Source organism: Aegilops tauschii, chromosome 1, assembly GCF_002575655.3.
Source record: "Aegilops tauschii subsp. strangulata cultivar AL8/78 chromosome 1, Aet v6.0, whole genome shotgun sequence".
Classification (NCBI taxonomy): Eukaryota; Viridiplantae; Streptophyta; class Magnoliopsida; order Poales; family Poaceae; genus Aegilops; species Aegilops tauschii.
This window is the reverse complement of record NC_053035.3, coordinates 316,955,899-316,972,971: the sequence shown is the minus strand read 5'-3', so window position 1 is coordinate 316,972,971 and position 17,073 is coordinate 316,955,899. Positions and strand designations below refer to the sequence as shown.

At 45.7% G+C, this 17,073-nt stretch overlaps 1 protein-coding gene across 1 annotated transcript; it reads right to left on the bottom strand.

The window, feature by feature from the left end:
* Positions 1–3,964: 3,964 nt before the first annotated feature.
* LOC109771380 (serine/threonine-protein kinase SAPK3) lies at positions 3,965–7,005 on the bottom strand. The gene is made up of 9 exons (XM_020330074.4): positions 6,617–7,005; positions 6,355–6,429; positions 5,825–5,926; positions 5,660–5,713; positions 5,489–5,581; positions 5,309–5,401; positions 4,808–4,912; positions 4,586–4,684; positions 3,965–4,435 (listed from the first exon to the last, which is right to left on the bottom strand). The coding sequence occupies exons 1-9, from the start codon at positions 6,737–6,739 to the stop codon at positions 4,151–4,153; spliced, it is 1,029 nt and encodes a 342-aa protein (XP_020185663.1). The 5' UTR covers positions 6,740–7,005; the 3' UTR covers positions 3,965–4,150.
* Positions 7,006–17,073: the final 10,068 nt, after the last annotated feature.

Sequence of the window (17,073 nt, the reverse complement as noted above, 5' to 3'; positions counted from 1 at the left end):
GCTTTCAGATGCACACAAGTCTTTTTCTGGCCATTGCAAAAGCCATTGAGAGATATGATGTCTAGTTCAAGCTCCGAGGAAATGCATGTGGAGAGATCAGTGCGAGCCCTCTAATGAAATGCATTGCGGCTATTCGAGTTTTGGCATATGGGTGTTCTGCCGACGCAATTGATGACTATGTACGCATTGGTGAACACACGATCTTGGAGGTTGTTCGAAGATTCACCAAAGCAATGATCGTTGTCTTTTGGCTCGGAGTACTTGAGAGAACCAACCGAGGAAGACACCCAGAGGCTGATGACTGAGAGTTAAGCAAGGGGATGGTCAGGGATACTTGGATCACTTGACTGTATGCACTGGACATGGAAGAATTGTCCTGCGGGGTGGAAGGGTCGGTACAAAGGCCACTGCAACGATCCAACGATCATTCTTGAGGCAGTTGCATTGAAGGATCTTTGGATATGGCATTCATTCTTTGGTCTGCCTAGCTCTCACAATGACTTGAATGTGCTATCGAGATCACCTCTGTTTTCTAGGCTTATAAAAGGTGAATCTCCCGCTTGCGACTACTCGGTCAATGGGCACAACTACTCGATGTACCTTGCGCATGACATCTATCCATCATGGGCCACCTTGGTCAAAAAAACTCCGCATCCAAAAGGTAACAAAAACACTCACTTTGCTCAATGTCAAGAAGCCGCAAGGAAAGATGTGGAGAGAGCCTTCGGTGTGCTTCGAGTACTGGAACTCTAAGGTTCTATGGCGAATCATGACTTGTTGCATCATATTGCATAACATAATCATTGAAGACGAGAGAGATATGCCTAAGAACTTTCGATACATCACCAACGGGACTCCGGTTGAGTTAGAGTATGATACGAACAGGATACTGTCATTTCTTGAGCATCATCGGAAGATCGAGAACCATCAAGTTCATACTCGGCTCCAACAAGATCTTGTTGAGCATCATTGGCAATGTCTAAGCGAGTCTTAGTTGTTCTATGAAATGCTATTTGCTACATTTGAACTATTCGGCGTGTTTAAATTTGAATAATTTGGTTTCTAAACTTTGAATTCGGTTTGTAAACTATATTCATAATTTGGTTGAACATTTAAATTTATGTTTAGTTTTTATATGTGTGCTAATATGTAGTTGCAATTTATACCTGAATTGCAAAATTTAGAAAACAAAAATTTACTCTGTTATATTCAGGGATCAGGTAGGTCCGGCCAAAACTTAGTAGAGTATATATACTCTACTAATTTTTACACCACTAAATTTTAGAGGATCGGTTAGAGATGCATATACTCCGCTAAGCCTTTTACCCCAGTAAACCTAGGACAACGCTAACGCCCACTCGTGTGGCGTGGAAGAAAATCCTATGAGACCGGGTCTCATAGGCTCTATGGTGAGACCCATTTCGATGCACGACATGTGGCACTTACGATCTCAAAGCACCTAATCCCACTTTACCTAATAATTTTGAATCCCGACTACTAATCCCAATTCCAGTTCTACGTTTTTTTTCGACAAAGGGTGGATTTTATTGGCTCAAATGGAGCATCAAGATGATACATCACACTGAACACACACCCGGCCTCTGCATAACTAAGATGCACACAGCCAACCCAACACACACACAGAGAAACACACCGGCAAACTAGCGAAGTCATAAGACCAAAAGCTATGTGCAGGAGTGGAAAAAGGAAAAAGAAATAAGAAATAAGCCCCAAAGCGATCAGATGAATGATCGACAAACTATAACTAAGACCATATCCGCACAAATCATTGACACCATATGGATGACAAGGATCTTCAACAGCAACGCCTTCAGAAAGGAAGCGACACTCAAGCGACGCCGTCACCGGATCCAACCACAAAGGTCAGTATCAAAGTTTTCACCCTGAAGAATCAGTCCGAACATATCCGAGTAATGCCTCCAACAAGATAACGACGTAAAAAAACATCGCCATTACCAGGAATAACCACTCGGGTCTGTCCTACGTATGATGCAACGCTCGAACATGTACCTAATAAAAGTACAAAACGATTTAGGTTTGCTTGTTCTCAGTCACGATCATGGCGGCCACGCCGAACGACACCGTCACCACCTCGTCGGTGGCCACGCGCGACGACGCTGCGACGACTTCTCGTCCATGGCGGCAGCAGGCCACGTTGCCAACGAGCGAACTCCATGCTCGTCGCGGCCGCGCGCCAAGATGCCAAACTAGGCTGTCGGACCAACTCCTCGTATGGTTTGTCGTTGTAAATGACAGGCACGTCGAAGGACCTCTTCGCCGGAGACCAAGACGGTACCAAGACTTGTCGTCCGTGGCCACGCTGAACAACCTCGTTGCCATGAACGAGACCACGTCGAGTATCTTGGAGTTCGCCGACGCGGACGTGAGCGAGTTCAGCTTCAAGGAGCAGTTTGATGCATCTTCACGCATAGCCGCCGTGTTCGACCGCCTGCAACGACATCTTGACGCACGGCTGGTATGAACGTGGAGTCCGCTCCGTCGGCAAGCCGCCATGGATGAGCAGTCGGACTGCCCGGTGGCGACGAGGCCATGGAAGAGAAGTCGCCGCTGCCTCGTCCCATGCAGCCGCCGGCGTGGCCGCGGCTATGTCTTACGGCGTGCTCATGGACGAGAAGTCATCGCTGCGTCGTCGAGCGCGGCCGCCGGCGAGGTGGCGACGATGTGGTTCGGCGTGGCCGCCATGAACGAGACCGAGAACAAGCATGTACATGTTCGAGCGTAGCGTGTCGTATGTAGGAAGGGAATTGGGCAAAGTGGGATTAGGCGTTTTAAGATCGTAACTGTCACATGTCATGCATCGAAAATGGGTCTCACCATATAGCTTATGAGACCCGGTCTTAGGATTATTATTTTTCCGTACGATGGGAGTCAAATCCGCCCACACGTCCTATAACACACAGACTATGTCATATCACCGCATGCATTTATATGAAAATCTTTTTAGATTTTTTGTTTAATTTTTTTTTATCTTTTAAATGAAAAATCCGATTGAAGATTCGTTTTAACCATTAAATCTCTCGCGATGAGATCTTCGAAACTAGATCTCATATCAATATATTTCGATGATTTTTTTTTTTAAAGTTGTCGTGCCTATTGCACATGAATTGCCATAATATTTACACTGAAGTTGTCATGATATGTTTCAGCTATTTTCTTCTTCATTTAAAAGTAAATTTTGACATATTATAAAACGGAAAATTAAGAAATTAGACTTGCCATGCAACATAAATCAAAATTGCCAGGATACATGCACTTAAAATTGTTATGGTTCATAAAAAAAATATTTTCATGGTCAAAGTACTGGAATTGCCGTCATCGAAAAACTAAAATTGCCATGGTCTACAAACTAAAATTGCCACATGTCAACTTTAGTTTAAGCACTATGACAACTACGGTGTAAACATCATGGTAATTTTTGGGTAAAAGAATTTTTCATCGAAACATATCAACATGGGGTCTAGTTTTGAAGATCTCGTCGAGACGGATTTAATGGTGAAAACGGATTTTTAATTCACTTTTTTAATCAGGAGATAAAACATTTTTAAGTCGAAAACCAAAAAGATTTATGCTGATTTCATATGTTCATGCGTGGCAAAATGAGTGATGAAGGCATGTGGGTGATGTGCAAACGGCCACACGTGTGGACGTTAGTTTTTCATAACCTAAGCCTTTTACTCCACTTAAAATTTTAGAGGATCGATTAGAGATCCGTAAGAACAAGGGAAACACTTATAACAATGGTTAGACCAAATTATACTGTTCATCGTGAGATTCTAGATTCGCCACTGCAAATTATACTATTCATACGGTTTTCCAAATTTCGAACTGTGGCGCCCCCAAGAGTCAAGAGTGAGATTCTAGATTCACCACTGCAAAATCGTTCCTCGTTCGAACATGCTTAATAATTCAAACAAGACTGGAAGAACTGTATATCCCCACCATCTTTTATTCTTGGAAGTTAAAAAATCGGTGCAATGTTGTTCAGTAATAATGTACACAGCGATAGTAGAACAGGTGTCATAATCTGTATCATACGCTTCGTGGCCTTATTATTGTTTCAGCAAACCGTACTCCAGACAGACCGTATGAACTGCGATGCAGAGTCCAGTCAGTAGGTCTCCCCCTCGGCTCCCGGCCCCTCCTCCTCGTCGTCACTCTGCAGCTCGGCCAGCTCGGCGAGCAGCGCCGCGTCGGCCGACGACTTGGACATGTCGCCGGGGGCCTTGGCCTCCTGGATGATCCGCATGATCTCCTCCACGGGCTGCGCCGCCGCCGCCGCGGTCTCCGTCTCCGTCTCGGGCTCCTTGAAGTTGGCCCTGTCCCTCTCCGTGATCTCCTTGGGCAGGCTCTTCAGGTACCACGGCAGCTTCTTGATCTCAGCGATCGTGATCCTCTTCAGAGTTTCAGACACGATTCAAATCACTTTTGGTTAGGCACGATTCAAGGCATGATTCAAAGTTTTCTGCCTTTTGGAGCAATCTGAAGTTTCCTTGGAAGTTACTAATAAACAGGAAAAGAAAAGGAGGATAAGCAGCAGAAGTACCTTTGAAGGATCGGCAGTGAATATTTGGGACAGGAGGCGTCTGCAGTCGGAGGACACCCTGACGTAGTCCGGAATGGAGTATTGCACGCCAAGGATTCTCTGTCAAGTGTCACAAGACGTGCATTCGCGTTGAGATCGGAGTTTCAGGCATGCTTAGCACAAGCATTCAAGCAAGGTGCTGAACAAGGGAAGGGTGATAAGGAGGAGGGATCGATAAGTTACGCTGATAGTTTTCCGGAAGTTCCTTGGATCCTCAGGGTCCTCAAATGGGTATGACCCGATGAGCATCACGTACAATGTCACGCCGCAGGACCAAACGTCCGCTACCTAGACATGGGGAACCATTTCATCATAAGATGCAGAGTTGGAAGCCAATCATGTGACATCTCAGAACCATGATAACATCAAATACATGAACTTTGATAGCATCACTATGCATTACTGAAGATATACAAAATTAATTAGTGATGTTTGTCAGTGCTGAATGTGACCATTCTCAGTGGCAACGGATCATTGGTAAGCTATAATGCTACTGTACTCCAGTACTAATATACGATGCAGGAAAACATATCCTGATACTAATGCTATAGATGCAACACGAGTAGTTACTTTTCTAATTAGTAAGTACTATACTAATTGAGTATTAATAAACATGATTTACTTGTTCTCTCTTGGATGCAAAATGAGAAGAAATAACCATAGACTGTCAAAAGAGGTAATTACCTTGCCGTCGTATTCTTTTCTCGAAAGTACTTCTGGCGCTATGTATGCTGGAGTACCAACTGTTGATTTTGGTTTGGAGTGCAGCAAAGCAGACTGAAAGAACGATAGGTAACTTGATCAGTAAGGAAAGAGAAAGGTCAATTCTAGCTAGACTTGAAACATAGCAGTAACCATCAGTACCTTTGAGTAACCAAAGTCGCAAATTTTCACTCGAGGTGTTGGACTCCCATCCAGGAGAGTGTTTTCCAGTTTAAGATCACGGTGACAGATTTCCTGCATTTGCAGCATTAGTTCATGGGCACTTGGGTTTTGCATTTATTTTCTTTGACAGATTCAAAAGGCAAAGCATACCATAGAATGGCAGTAGCTGACCCCTGAAAGTAGTTGCTGGAAGAAGTATCTTGCCTATTGACACGCATATCAAACAAGTTACATGATTACTTATATTGTTAGCAGACATGGTTCAGAATAAAGATAGCCTGGTGATATAGGAAGATAAGTAGGTTCAAGAGCAACCTCATCTTCACTGAATCGCCCCGCGGTGCATATTCTTTCAAAGAGTTCTCCGCCAGCAGCATATTCCATGACGATGGCAAGGTGCGTCGGGGTTACACAAACCTGTCCTCGATTGATACGGAAAGACCATATTATAGCAAAGGCAGTTCAATTTTATCTAAAGATGACAATTTGCTAAGTTGAATATCAAGACAGAGACATTCTAGGACAAGCTTCAATGTTTCTGAACTCATTATCACCAACCATAGTCACCCTGAAATGTAGGGGTCCAGTGCCGCCCAGCCCAACAATACTAGTAAGTTTTGACCAAAATACCATTACTAATAACTGGCAGAGCAGTCATGACGCAAACAATCAAAAAGATAATCGTCCTTTATTTCCAAAATATTAGGGTGTCAATTCTGCTTTTTGGAGGACACACAGAGTAGTTCAGAGTTCATACTTCAGAACCTTCAAATTTAACCAATCTAATGTAACTGAGAATCACAACTTATCAAACGACTAACGAGTCAAGAAGAATGGGGAATTACCTCCTTGAATCGTATGATGTTTGGGTGCCGGAGCGAGCGGTGATTGATGATCTCCCTCTGCACATTCTCATCAATCTGCACGCACACAAGCAGACCCTAAAAATCACACATCCAGCAACACAAACCTCCAGCCATAGTCCCCTGCCACAGCTACCATCTATCGAGGATTAATTTGTCCAGAAGCACCCCCAAATTCACCAGTCTTCAGCGACCAAACCCCAGAAGTAAAGAACAAAGGAAAGGAACGGAGAACAACGAATACCTTCTTGCCCCTCTCGATGTACTTGACGGCGACGAGCTCCTTGGTGCGCTTGTCCCTGACCAGCCTCGCCACCCCGAAGTTGCCGGTCCCCAGCTCCTTCAACGCCTCGTACCTCTCCTCCATCGCCACCGCCCGCCCGCCGGCCTCAAGGCCTCCCTGAATTTCAAGGGGCGGCTCCAACTCGGAACGAATCCGGCCGCCGGAGAAGCACCAACTCAGAGCAAACCTCTTGCTGCTGCTGCTGCTGCTGCTGACCCAACAGCTGACCAAGAGGCGGAGAAAAATATAGAGAGTTGCGCGCGCCGTCACCGGAAAGCGAAGCACGGCCTCGGCTCGGAGCAGGGGCGGAAGCGACGGAACGAGGGCGGCGGGGCGACGCGCGATGGCCGACACGTGTGGGAGGCAGTGGCGGTTTTTTGAATTAGGGGTGGGCCAGGTGATACGTCGCGGCCGCGTGGGGCCCGCCGGGAGCTCACCTAATCGGGGGGCGGCAGGCGAGGCCCCCCTGGCCCCTGGGTTAGATGGCACGTCCGATGGGGTGACGTGGCCTGTCTGGATGCATGGGCTTGACGCGTTGCCCGGCCACGTGTCCTTTTTTCTTTTTGCGTAATTTGCGTTGATTTTTTGTTGGGATTTCCCACTATACGATGTTCTGACAGTGCATCCGCTGTATTATCGCTTTATAATCCCATTTTGTCAATGGAAGAACAGTTTTTAATTCGATCTTGGCTCATCTTTTTTTTTGGCGGAAACGATATTGGCCCATCCTTTCCTTTTTTTAAATCAGACTAGATGTTACAAATCACCTTGTAAAAAAGAAGATGCTACAAATCATCAAACTTGTGAACGAGAAGAAATTAGTTCAAGCATGATGTGTTTGATTCGAGACTTACACTTCCGGACAACCATTTTTTAATCAAGATCGATCAAGTGGGCTAGTATAATTTTATTGTGATGAAGTTAGGTAATAATTGATCTAAAATGTATGGAGTACATCACTTCTTGTATTCTTTTCATTTTCAATTTTGGGTGGGGTGGGGTGGGGGCGCCCATCTGAACATTTGTGCTAAAAAACTTTTTTCAGTTTTTGCACCAAAGTTTAGGAAACGTTTCAGGTACTGCATGGATTTTAAGGTATTTGCATACGTGGTTGAATTATGCCTAGTTGAGTAAATATATGCTAAAAACCATTTATGCACATATTTTGGTAGCTTGCATTGCCTCACCAAGCAGTTTAATGTTTGGCGGTTGGTTGGCGGCATTTATGGGTTATGCTTGTCAACATACAAAACATGATTTTGGTTGTGCGTGACCTAAGTTATGGTCATCTTTTCTTACTAGTGATGATCTTGCCATACAGTACACCATACAAGCAGTACCAAACATCGTTCAAGTCTTATATAGTAAACAAATAATAGTTCATCCTAACTGCCAGCAAATTACAATACAAATTAACAATCATATAGCTCAATGGGGAGAAATTCATCGATGTCGAACTAGGGGAAGTCCATCGTCATCTTCTTCTTGTTCTTCTTTTGCTATTGCTTTCTCTTCTACTCTGTTTTCTTCTGCTACTACTTCTTTCGTTGATGCTTCTCCTTCTTCAAATCCTTATGTTGCCTCTGTTTGCCACATTGTCTCAGTCCACTATTGAGCGGTATGATGAAAAAACATACTCATTGGACTATTCCTGAACCTTCACGTAAACCAACTCTGAAGAAAAGAGGTATTCTATTCCTCGGTCGAGAAGATATGCAAGAAACCAAGAAATATATGAAAGAAATAGGTATAAAAGCTAAAGATGTTAAAATTTTTACCCTATATTAAATAATTATATGTAAACCAACCACTACTAGCCACGTAGTTTTAGTTGTTTATGCAACACCTTATTATGCACTTCTTTTAACAAATTATCACAACAATGTGCAGAGTATCATCTAGTTTCTTGAGTAGCATGGCATGCTTGCCCACCATCCATGGAGACCACTCCATCACGCAATTTTGATCCGCTTCCATTCCAAATACAACAATGAATAAGTTATTCTTGGCCGAATTGAACACTAGACCTAGGGTTTCCCCACGCTGGCCTCATCGCCAACGAGATATTTTTGTATGTGCAATGTGTTAGGTGCCAGAACCTTGCCCATGAGAGTCCGGTCTTGATCCACCAGATCCAACATCATCAAGGATCACCACGTTCGCCTCAGCATCAGTCACTCCAGCCATGCCAGTCGTTGTAGCCCCAACCAGTGCTTGCATTGGTATGTCGTCGTTGGTTGCCGTTGCAGATGGTTCCCCACCGGGATCCATTGCCTGACATAGTTGATCCAGTGTTGGTCATCAGTACCTTGTCCAACCCACCGTCCCTCACTTCCTCCATTGACTAGTCGTCCCTAATTGTGGAGGAGTGGAACTCAACCAGAGAAGCAGCATGACAAACATACTAGGACCATGCAGGGGAAGAGGGAGAGGGGTTAATCTTGATCGCACCCTCAATGGTGGTTCTCGACCTCGGGGTCACCTGTTGCCATAGCGCCATCTAACCATAGGAGAGAGAACATTCTTGACCGGTTGGCTAGTGTAACGCCCACGATGCGGCTATATCTCCCACGTGTCGAGGCACGACTTAGAGGCATAACCGCATTGTGCTTTTGTCGCAAGAAGGGTCATCTTCACACAATCCCATGTAATGAACAAGAATGGGATAACGAGAGTTGGCTTACAATCGCCACTTCACACAATACATAAATATAATTCATACATCATCCAAAATCCACACATAGACCGACTATGGTCAAATCCAAATGAAAATAAGATAACCCCAAATGCTAGATCCCCGATCGTCCCAACTGGGCTCCACTACTGATCATCAGGAAAAGAAACATAGTAACGACCACGTTCCTCATCGAACTCCCACTTGAGCTCGGTTGCATCATCTGCACTGGCATCGTCGGCACCTGCAACTGTTTTGGTAGAATCTGTGAGTCACGAGGACTCAGCAATCTCACACCCGCGAGATCAAGACTATTTAAGCTTATAGGAAAGGATGGTGTAATGAGGTGGAGCTGCAGCAGGCACTAAGCATATATGGTGGCTAACATACGCAAGTGAGAGCGAGGAGAGAAGCAACGCAACGGTCGCGAAGCTAGAAATGATCAAGAAGTGATCCTGAAACTACTTACGTTCATGCATAACACGAACCGTGTTCACTTCCCGGACTCCGCCGAGAAGAGACCATCATGGCTACACACACAGTTGATGTATTTTACTTGGGTCAAGTGACAAGTTCTCTACAACCGGACATTAACAAATTCCTATCTGCCTCATAACCGCGGGCACGGCTTTCAAAAGATAATACCCTGCAGGGGTGTCCCAACTTAGCCCATCATAAGCTCTCACGGTCAACGAAGGATAAACCTTCTCCCGGAAAGACCCGATCAGTCTCGGAATTCCCGTTTACAAGACATTTTGACAATGGTAAAACAAGACCAGCAAAGCCACCCGAATGTGCCGACAAATCCCGATAGGAGCTGCACATATCTCGTTCTCAGGGCACACCGGATTGTCCAAGCTTCCGATAGGCGAGCCCAGAGTTGCCCCTGGTGGCCACCGGCGACTGACAGGTTGGACCAATACTCAGAGGAGCACTGGCCCGGAGGTTTAAATAAAGATGACCCTCGGGCTCGCGAAAACCCAAGGGAAAAGGCTTAGGTGGCAAATGGTAAAACCAAAGTTGGGCCTTTGTGACGCCCCCGTTTTGACCGTACACTAATCATGCACGCAAATGTGTACGATCAAGATCAGGGACTCACGGGAAGATATCACAACACAACTCTAAAACATAAATAAGTCATACAAGCATCATAATACAAGCCAGGGGCCTCGAGGGCTCGAATACAAGTGCTCGATCATAGACGAGTTAGCGGAAGCAACAATATCTGAGTACAGACATAAGTTAAACAAGTTTGCCTTAAGAAGGCTAGCACAAACTGGGATACAGATCGAAAGAGGCGTAGGCCTCCTGCCTGGGATCCTCCTAACTACTCCTGGTCGTTGTCAGCGGGCTGCACGTAGTAGTAGGCACCTCCAGTGTCGTAGGAGTCGTCGTCGACGGTGGCGTCTGGCTCCTGGACTCCAGCCTCTGGTTGCGACAATCAGGTAGAAAGGAAAGGGGGAAAAGAGGAAGGAAAGCAACCGTGAGTACTCATCCAAAGTACTCGCAAGCAAGGAGCTACACTACATATGCATGGATATATGTGTAAAGGGCCATATCAGTGGACTGAACTGCAGAATGCCAGAATAAGAGGGGGATAGCTAGTCCTGTCGAAGACTACGCTTCTGGCAGCCTCCATCTTGCAGCATGTAGAAGAGAGTAGATTGAAGCCCTCCAAGTAGCATCGCATAGCATAATCCTACCCGGCGATCCCCTCCTCGTCGCCCTGTTAGAGAGCGATCATCGGGTTGTATCTGGCACTTGGAAGGGTGTGTTTTATTAAGTATCTGGTTCTAGTTGTCATAAGGTCAAGGTACAACTCCGGGTCGTCCTTTTACCGAGGGACACGGCTATTCAAATAGATAAACTTCCCTGCAGGGGTGCACCACATAACCCAACACGCTCGATCCCATTTGGCCGGACACACTTTTCTGGGTCATGCCCGGCCTCGTAAGATCAACACGTCGCAGCCCCACCTAGGCACAACAGAGAGGTCAGCACGCCGGTCTAAATCCTATGGCGCAGGGGTCTGGGCCCATCGCCCATTGCACACCTGCACGTTGCGAACGCGGCCGCAAGCAGACCTAGCCTAGTGGCGTTCCAGTCCAATCCGGCGCGCGCCACTCAGTCGCTGACGTCACGAAGGCTTCGGCTGATACCACGACGTCGAGTGCCCATAACTGTTCCCGCATAGCTGGTTAGTGCGTATAGACCAAATGGCCAGACTCAGATCAAATACCAAGAACTCGTTAAGCGTGTTATGTTGAAGTAACCGCGGACGCCGTCCAGGGCCAGGCCCACCTCTCGCCTAGGTGGTCTCAACCTGCCCTGTCGCTCCGCCACAAAGATCCACTTGCGGGTACTCCTACGAGCCAACCCGACTTTAGTCACCACAGGTGTCATGTATATAGTATATAAGTATATACCCGTGATCACCGCCCAAGTGATCACGGCCCGATAGTATAGCACAGCAGACGGACAAGAATGTAGGGCCACTGATGGAAAACTAGCATCCTATACTAAGCATGTAGGATTGCAGGTAAAGGTAACAACAGTAGTAGCAAGGACAGGCTACGCATCAGGATAGGATTAACGGAAAGCAGTAACATGCTACACTACTCTAATGCAAGCAGTATAGATAAAAATAGGCGATATCTGGTGATCAAGGGGGGGCTTGCCTGGAAGCTCTGTTCTACAGGGAGAAGAGTCATCGGTGACGTAGTCGTACTCGGTGGCCTCAGCGCCGGTCTCGGGGTCTACCGGAGAAGAAGAGGGGGGGAAGAAACAGTAAATACGGAGCAAACAAAGCATCACAAAACATAACGAGGCAATACGCGGTGCTAGGTAAGCCCTAACGCCGTAGTAAGTGATACCGGCGAAGGGGGAAAACATCCGGGAAATCCCCGGTGTTCCGCGTTTTCGGACAGATAACCGGAGGGGGAAAGTTGCGTGTCTGCTATGCTAGAGATGTGTGGCGGACGAACGGGCTGCGTATCCGGATTCGTCTTGTCGTCCGGAGCAACTTTCATGTAGAAAGTATATTCATCTGAGCTACGGTTTATTTTATATGATTTTCTAAAGTTTTAATTATGTTTAGAATTTATTTAATCATTTTAAATCAACATTATCCAGAATAGTAAAAGATGACATCAGCATGACATCATGCTGACGTCAGCAGTCAACTGTGCAGTTGACTGGGTCAACTACGTGTGGGTCCCGCATGTCATACACTGCTTAGTTTAATTAGGGTTTAGCTAATTAATTACTGTTTAATTAAATTAACTAATTAATTAGATTAATTTAAATAGGATTAATTAACTTAATTAATTTACTAATTAATTAATTAACTAATTAATAATTTTATTAATTACATTTTCATTTCTTTTTTTATTTTCGTTTCAGGGGTGTGGGGCCCCTACGTCAGTGGCCCAGGGGCATCGGGCCCCACCCGGCAGTGGCCCAGGAGGCCGACTGGGGCGGGCACGTGGTAACGGGCGTGGGCGCCCGTCGGGGCTGACCCTAGCGCGGCGGGCAGAGCCCCGGGGCGCCGGATCGGGGCGCCGACCGGCCGGGGCCGCGGTTGGCGGCGACGGCGAGCGAACGGCGGGCGTGCAGTGTTGTCGGTGCGCGGGGCACGACGAGCAGCAGCACTAGCGGGCAGGAGTGGCAGCGGCGAAACGGCGCGGGCGTGCCGGGACGAGCAGGACGCAGGCGTGGCGCGATGAGCGCGTCCATGGGCGCGACGACGGTGGCACGGAGCAGAGCGGCCGGAGCGCGAGGAACCGCGAGCAGGGGACAGAAGGGGGAGGCCGCGGCCTCACCTTCCGATGGAGGGGGATGGTAGTGGGCGTGAGGAGGAGGCGGATGACGGCGAGCGACGGGCAGGGCGGCGCTGGCGATGCGTCATGGTGACGGCGAGCGGCGACAGCGCATCGTCGGGGCTCGGGGCACCGCGGGGTCGAGCCCCCGATCCAGTACGGGTCGAGGGGGGGGCGCCGTGCGGGAGGAGACGGGAGGCGAGCGCCAACGAGGGGCGACGGCGTCGAGAACGCCCAGATCCAGGGGGCGCGAGGGAGAGAGAAGTGGGGGGGGAGCGAGTGGGGAGTGGTTGGGCTAGGGTTTCTGTGGGGGTGAGGGGATAAGGGAGCGCCGGCTGGGCCGGTTCGGTGGGTCGTGGCCCAGGAGCGGCAGGGGGCCTCGCTCACTTTTCTTCCTTTTTTTAAAGACTTTTCTGTTTTCTTATTTTTATTATTTTATTTCTTTACTGTTTCCATCTAAACGTCCTTTTATTTTAGTTTTATAAGATGCCAAATGAGCACCTAAATTAGTATTACTAATTAGTCCACTGCCACAATTATTTTGGCACATTATTAAATTAGTTATATTATTATAACTTTATAGAAGGCATTAATTTAATTGTTTTTGCTGCTGTTTTAATTACTTTAGAGCCCTAAAATATTTTATCAAAGTTTGGTCTCTCCACCAATATATCCTATGAATTATTTGCCACAATAAGAACATTTTAGTTTTTTATGTTTGAAAACATTTACTATTTGCCTATATTTTAAATTTAAATTTGAATCATTTTGAACTAACGCGAGTTTATCAACAGTAACCGTGGTGACGTGGCATCTTTAACAGAGGTTTACTGTAGCCTAATTATCCGGGCGTTACAATTCTCCTCCACTCCAAGAAATCTCGTCCCGAGATTTAAGGGGTAGAGCAAGGGGGAAAGATTTGGTTACGACATCCTAATGGATCTTCTCATTCATTTTTGCTCTCCCTGAAGTAGTTGACCCGCTTCGTTGATGTCCTTATTTCTCTGCTTCAAGTCACCATGATCAAGTCGTCATCCTTTCTTCGGGATCTCCATCGTACTTACGATAGAGTAAGGGGGGTATTCTGGAAGAACGGACCTCTGCAAGGTTGACTATCTGGTCAATATCATCGGGGAAGGTGGCGGAAAGTAACTCTCGAACTAAAACTTAAGAAAATATCGAGAGCAAAGTAAGGAGGTATCATGGGAAGTTTCGAGCGGGCATGCAATCGTTCGTTGCCTGAAATGAAATGTGATAGGGGTTCAGAGCAAATGGGAAAGTATTAAGTCTGGTACCAGAATAGATCACTAGGCAGGTGGCCCGTGAATCACATACGAAGTCAAGCTCGAGGAATAACTTCGACAACAGGGTGTATAGGAGAGTCAGGTTTTGATCCTGTGGAACTGTGGGTTATGGGCCCACCATGTGGGTTAAAAGTAGGAAGGGCGGTGACATCTTGCACGATCATGATAGCAAGGCATGTCAGAGGGTAGCCTGTCAGTTATATGTCAGCAACATCGTCGGTACCAAGGGCGAGGGACGAAGAGAACCATTTTCCTGCTCGTTGAAATGAGGCAGACCAATAGGCAAAGTTCTTGTCCATCGGTGGTTACCGGAATGTCACCAACAATAGTAACAGGGTCTTACTGACAGAGTTGTACACCGAGGTGTTTGCACAAGCATGGAATTAATACTGCTTAGATCATAATGATCACCAGAACGTTAAACCAACCAATGGAAAGGAAAATATGATTATCAGATTAAACAGAACAATGGAAAGGAAAATGTGTTTAAACACATATTTCAAGGGTATATCCTTCCCAAGGACAATGGTTAGAAGAGAACCATTTAGGTTAGGGAAGAGGAAGTTCATGACATTACCCAAACAACGGTGTTTGAATAATTGATAACGAAAATTTAGCATTGTGCTTCAAATGTTTTTATTGAAGATCGGAGTACCACAGACATGCTTCGAGATAGCATTGACATGGTCACTAGGTAAGATCAGGCTATGGATACACAAAGGATCCATCAGGAACAACTTATAGAGTAAGTCTTACAATTTCCTCATGGAAGAATAGCTAACCTTGCTAAAAAGGAATCTATAACAATAGGGCCTCTAGGCATGATATCACCCTACTGGGTTATATAAAGACCAATGCTATGACTCTTGGAAAAATGCTCCAACCATCATATCTGACCGAGATTCAGATCTGATTGGTGTCAGGATACCTCAGACTCAGGATGCCTGAGAATAAAAGGTGCAAAACAAATTGACGAGACGACATTGCAAGATTCTCGGGAAAATTACTACGAAAGCGGGTTTCGAAACAAAAGCTCATCATTAAACCAATGAAGGGAAAAGGTGGTAGCTGACGAACTCAGCGACAATTCATCGAGACTTCCAAAAGATGGGTTTCCACAATTATGTGAACAAGGAGATAACATTAGTCAGTTCAAATGATATAATGATGTATGCTCGAGGAAAACATACACAGTTAAACATTGGTTGAAAGGTGCACCCGAAATATGGGCTTAAGTAGCATGATCAATGTTAGAATGGTGGTTCGATAACCAATGGTCTAAGAATGAAATATCGACCATTAACTTCGAAGCAATAGGGTTGCTAGAAGTTTTGAAGTCGCACATCATAGTTCGATTGTCGGTTTTCCGGTTAGAAATAACACGGAGACCAAGGAATGTATGGATCTGGCAAAAGGTATCACCTGCATCAAGAATTCTTAAGAGGTGGTGAAATTCTCACGACATTCTTGACATAAAAGATGGTATTACCCCAAGGTAAAGACGAACAAATGCTGGATAGCAAGGATCTCAAGGTATAACACAAAACACGAACAAGTTTGTGTTAAACGGAAGGCAATAAAGTGGTCAAAGATAACACAAATCATCGGGGAAAGGATGGTATTTCTCATCATGAACTCAATTGATATCCTGGAAGAGCTCATAAGGTTGATGATGATCACGACACATTTGTCGAGAGATTTCATGAAGATGTAATCAATCAGCGACGACATCCAGTCAAAGGAATGATGAAGCGGAAGGTTATTGGAACCATAGGTAGGACAAAAACTTGAAATCAAGCTTGTTGTTCAAGGAGAACTGATATGACGAGGAAGATCGACGTAAGCTTAGCTCATCATCGAAAGTTGTGTTCCGGGAAGGACCGGGTAGCACAGTTAAAAAGTTTGCATGATAATGGTATAGCCAATAAGGCTAGGAATGACTTGAAGGATTATTAAACTCGTAAGCAACAAGAATTACTTAGAGTTATTGAATCGGAGTGCGGAATCGATTCACTTATCGGTGTTCTCGAGTGACTAATAACTCAGAGCCCGTAGAAAATTGGAATCAGTGAGAATGTAGCACTTGATGAAGAACTCATAAGAAGTTATGCAGTTCCATGATAATCTCGAGATACCAGGGGGTAATACCGGACGACAGTTCAAGGTAAAGGTTGGACTAGGGTATTGCCCTACAGAAGACAAGTGCTCAAACTTGCACGAGAAACGGAATCAAGGAGAAAAATGGTCGGAACCACGTCCACGGATACCAGATGAACTTATTACAAGGGGATAATTATTTTAAGAGAAGCTTCCATGATAAGGTATACATCGTGTCCATGGGCATGAACACAGGGTTCAAGGTCGACTCCCACTTGTTCAACGCATAACCTTTCATTCACCTCTCGTATTTCGAAAATGACATTAGTTGTTGAAAGTTTTTACCTGATGCAATACCAGATAAGTATGACCCGTGAAATCTTTCGGGTTCACACGGATTAGGGAAGGCGTAGGTTCAACCCATCAGGGCATCTTAGGAACATATACCACAAACTTCGGAGTAAATAATACAAGCTCGAAAGTAGAGGATGGTTCACAAAGCAGAGGATACAATTTACCAAAGGC

What these genes read in the sequence shown, in the direction of transcription:
- LOC109771380 (XM_020330074.4), bottom strand. Translation starts at nt 6,739, where the DNA reads ATGGAGGAGAGGTACGAGGCGTTGAAGGAGCTGGGGACCGGCAACTTC. An exon ending in ACATCGAGAGGGGCAAGAAG is followed by an intron (nt 6,430 to 6,616) that starts GTATTCGTTGTT and finishes GTGTGCGTGCAG; the next exon opens with ATTGATGAGAATGTGCAGAG. An exon ending in GCGACTTTGGTTACTCAAAG is followed by an intron (nt 5,402 to 5,488) that starts GTACTGATGGTT and finishes TCGTTCTTTCAG; the next exon opens with TCTGCTTTGCTGCACTCCAA.